A 4,194-nucleotide genomic window follows, 5' to 3' on the forward strand; every position below is an offset into this window, starting at 1 on the left:
ATTCAGAAGCACCTCTGTCACATCTGGGTCAAATCTCTTTCAAAGTGAATTGAGTGTGGAAAACTGTTGTCAGAAAAATTTAAATGTGACATTCCTTTTAGAAACTACGGACACCACATCCTCCATAAAGAAGAGCGGGACCATCCACCACAGTTCAATAGCTGCCTCTCTGATGGTATGGGTGTGCATTAGTGTCTCTGGCTTATACATCTACAAAGGCACCATTGATGCAGAACAGTATGTGCAGATGTCAGAACGACACATGCACCCAGCCAGCCAGAGAGACCCAGGACTGTTTAGCAGAACTGGACCTCCAAAACCTCCAGCAGCAGGTCTCCTCAGTGCCTAAACATTTACAGACTATTGTTAAAAGAAGGGGGTCTTCACAGTGAGAATCATGGTCCTGTAACACCTATTTAGAGATATTTTCCTGCCATAAAACTCAGTCATCATTTAAAAATGGTACTTTTAGTTTCAACATTTGACATAACGATGTTCCACTGTGAATAATTCAGTTCAGTTCAGTTTATTTATATATTGCCAAGTCACAACAGAAGTCGTCTCAGGGCACCAAACAGAAACATTCATATTTAAAAATAATAATTTAACATTATTTATCTGAGGAGCAGACCGCTTTGAGTTTAACTCCATCGCTGAACTCTCATCTTGAGCAAGCATGAAGGCGACAGTGGAAAGAAAAAACTCCCTCATGAGGAAGAAACCTTTAGCAGAACCAGGCTCAGGACAAGCGGCCATTTACAAATCTCAATTATCGTTGTTTTTTTGCATTAAACACGGCACATCCAGCCTTTCTGGAGTTATAGATGAAAATAATAATTTTGACTTTTATTTTATTTCTTGACCTTGCTTTGATTTGAAAAGCGTGGCGGCGTGACGAGATGACCGCAGGACTGAAAAGCCTCACGGAGTACCGTAGTTTGACTTCCCTGCTCTGATCACACAGGGCTCCGGCCACCATGTTTCATTAACGGGTTAATAAACAGGTGAAGATGAAGTCTAGTAAGACCCTTACCTCATTTATCTACGTGAATCCTGAGTGACGCTTTGAAAGATGCAGACTCAAAGAATGTTGGGATTAAATATAAAAACATGGCACAGCCTCCTTTAACACGCGCTCCCTTCACACAGTGAGGGTGGAAAGCGTTCAGTGGGATGGAGAGGGAGAACACAGCGGGAGGAGAGCAGGAGCTACAGAGGGGAGGGAACTCACAGTCGTCAGCAAACAGGCTTCATGCGTTCTCCCCAGTTTTCTACCTTTCTCCCTCACCCCCTCTCCACACTTTCTCGCTCTCTCACCTCTTTTCTCCAGAGAAGTCAGCCTGTGCATCAGCCTGTTTGCGTTCACACTCCCCCCGCTCCACTTTGCAGCCTCAATATTTTTCACTCTCCCCTTGCGCCGGGTGATACTTCTGCTGCTTCCTCCTCTTCTTCCCTTCACCTCCTTCCTCCTCCGCCTCATCTTCAGACCACCATGGTGAACAGATAACTGCCCGGCTGTGCTGAGACCATGGGAGGCTGCCTCTGCAGAGGTCACAAAGGTCAGTGCCAGAGCCCAGCTGCTTGTGTTTGAACGCTCGAGTGGAGGTTTGCAGGACGAGTTGACAGCAGCCAGAGACATCCACGGAGTGGAGAAGTTCTGAGGAACGCTCGTTTGTTCCACGCTTGAAAAGGTCACGTTACCGGAGTTTTGTCTTGTGGCTGAATTCAGATGTGACTGAGGCGCTGACAAACATCTTGGTGTCCGTTGTAGCCCAACAGGTGTGTTTGTGTGGAGATGATGTCACAGGAATGCTTAGTGTGAGTGAAAACACATGTTCTGTATATTCAGCTGCTTTTTTTTTGTTGATGGTGATGATGGGGATTGTGTGGCTTTAAAAATGTGGCAGCTCCCTCCCCAACTTGTCATGACTTGAAGATGTGACTCGAGTTGTAATTTTCTGTCAGACTTTGTGACTCATGAAGGGAAAAACGTCTAGTTCACCTCAGAAGCTGTTGGTTGTTTCCCCCGGTAGGAACAGAAAATGGTGCCATCGAACCCTGACTGTCCCACTGACTCCAAATAACAATCGTTGTCTGCGTTTTGACTTCCCTGTGTGTGTGTGTTATGTTGAGTTTGTGTGCGCACAGGCTGAAAAGCTTTAGCAAAGTCTTTTATATCAAAAGGGCCTCTTTTGAAAGAAGCTGGACAATATTGAGAGAGGTGCTTTCAAGCTACAGAGAGGATAAGTAGCTACAAAACGACAAACAGATGAAGGCACAGTGGGAGGATGTGTGTGTGTGTGTATGTGTGTCAGAAACCCACAGGAGCAGCAGACTGGTTTAGGAATCACAATGTGGTTTCATGACCTGCTGGATGAGCCCAGACATCAGATGCAGGAGCGTGCGCGTTCGCGGCCACGACGCAAGTAAATGGACGGGGATCACTCCATCTTATTGCTGTGGCGTTTCCATAGCGACTACCAACGGTCTTGACAACACCTCCCCTGGGAACCCCCAAGCATGTTGTTTTTATTCTTGAGTGTGAAAACGTGTGAGTGTGTGTTGACCTTTTTAATGATGCCAGCTCTCCACTGCACTGACTTCCACTCCATTTCCTGCCGTCGTTCAAACAAACCTAATCACCATCTTCTGGAGCTAACAGGCCGATGTGAACCCACGTGAAGCTAAATATGCAGAAGGGCTTTGGTTAAATGACTCTCAACGGGTTTCAGAGTGTTCTCACACGCCTCATCCATTATTGATGAGCCTCGCTTGACCCTTGGACCACAAACACTCCATGAAGCTAACATCAGTTTGTGTGTTTGATTCCCCGCAGAGCTCCAACTACCCCTGTCGACGCTGCACCAGTCCGAGGACGGTCAGTCATCTTCTGTTAAGGTACGGAGCGGTTTCCACGTGATTGCATGTATTGTTATCACATCATTTAAACTAAGTACGTGCAACAAAATAGATTTATACAACAGTACTCATCCTCGTTGTCCCTGTCACAGAGGGGGAATTGAAAATGGGAATATCAGGGGAGAGACAAAATAATGAGGCCATGACGGCTCGGACGTCGCCCGGATTAATAAGGTCTGCGTCAGATGTGGGGGAACCAGGACATTCTGATGAGAAATGGGCCACTGGAACAAGACATGCATGGACAAGGGCAGAGAATCAACACTGCTGGAATGTTGCTATAGAGAGGGGCTATTTGGGAAGGATGTGGGAACCATTGATACGTTAATGCTCATCATCCAGTTTGACCCAGTAACAACTTTGGACCCAGTGTTCCAACGTTTGAGCAAGGAATCAGGAAGAAGGAGCACGAGGAGCTGGAGAAATACCAAAGGCTGAAAGAGGAAATACAGAAGTTGTGGAGAGTCAAAGCATCAGTAGTCCCAGTGGAGTCCCAGTACAATCCCCAAACGGGAAGAGTGACTCCAACAGATCCAGAACAGCTGCAGAACTCTCAAACCGATCATTTGAGGAAACTTTCTAATTTTTATGTTGCTTAAAAGTATAGTTTCCTCAAATGATTGGGGGGCTGAAGGTTATTCTATGGGGGTCAAGACCACCATTGGTCACCCCCTGACTCCACCATTGTGCCTGGTGGTGGATAAAAAAAATTGCTCCCTTCTCTTGCCAGGATTCATCACTCTGAGCTGCCTCAGATAAGCAAATAAATTACAAATAAATACATAAATAAATGAAATAAAATAAAATTACCTCTGTTCTTTGTACACAGTTTAACTTATATCCACTTGAAAATCTTGCACCAAAACATTAAGGTTTACTTACATTCCCTGTTCTATTCCAGTCCAGAAAAACACACGACTCAAAAACTACCAACATTTACTATTCCAGTCCCTCAGTGACCGAGGACATCGGTGTGCTGCTCATTTAACACAGATTACTGCCCCTTTTCCATTAGTACCGGTACGGGCCGGTACAGCCCAGCTCTACTCTACTCGGTACGGTACAGGTTGTGTTTCCATTATGCTTTCAGTACCGGTTCCAGTGGGCGGGGTTCAAATTGACGTCACGGCCTCTCACCAGATGGTGGCGCTGAGACGCAGAAACTGTTTTCAGTACAGGTTGAGAATTTATGTTATTTTGAAGTTGTGTGTATGTGTGTATGCATGTATACATGTGTATAAATATATATATATATATATATATTTATACACATGT

At 45.3% G+C, this 4,194-nt stretch overlaps 1 protein-coding gene across 1 annotated transcript in view; it reads left to right on the plus strand.

Annotated features, from left to right (window-relative positions):
• Window positions 1–1,471: 1,471 nt before the first annotated feature.
• fam131c (family with sequence similarity 131 member C) overlaps window positions 1,472–4,194 on the plus strand; it is a 25,929-nt gene continuing 23,206 nt past the window's right edge. Inside the window, exons 1-2 of the mRNA XM_037684341.1 lie at window positions 1,472–1,559; window positions 2,837–2,898. Of these exons, the coding sequence (XP_037540269.1) occupies window positions 1,529–1,559; window positions 2,837–2,898 (93 nt within the window). The 5' untranslated portion in view covers window positions 1,472–1,528. The remainder of the gene's footprint in view (window positions 1,560–2,836; window positions 2,899–4,194) is intronic.

This window comes from Nematolebias whitei, chromosome 11 (genome assembly GCF_014905685.2).
Source record: "Nematolebias whitei isolate Nwh7 chromosome 11, NemWhi1, whole genome shotgun sequence".
Classification (NCBI taxonomy): domain Eukaryota; kingdom Metazoa; phylum Chordata; class Actinopteri; order Cyprinodontiformes; family Rivulidae; genus Nematolebias; species Nematolebias whitei.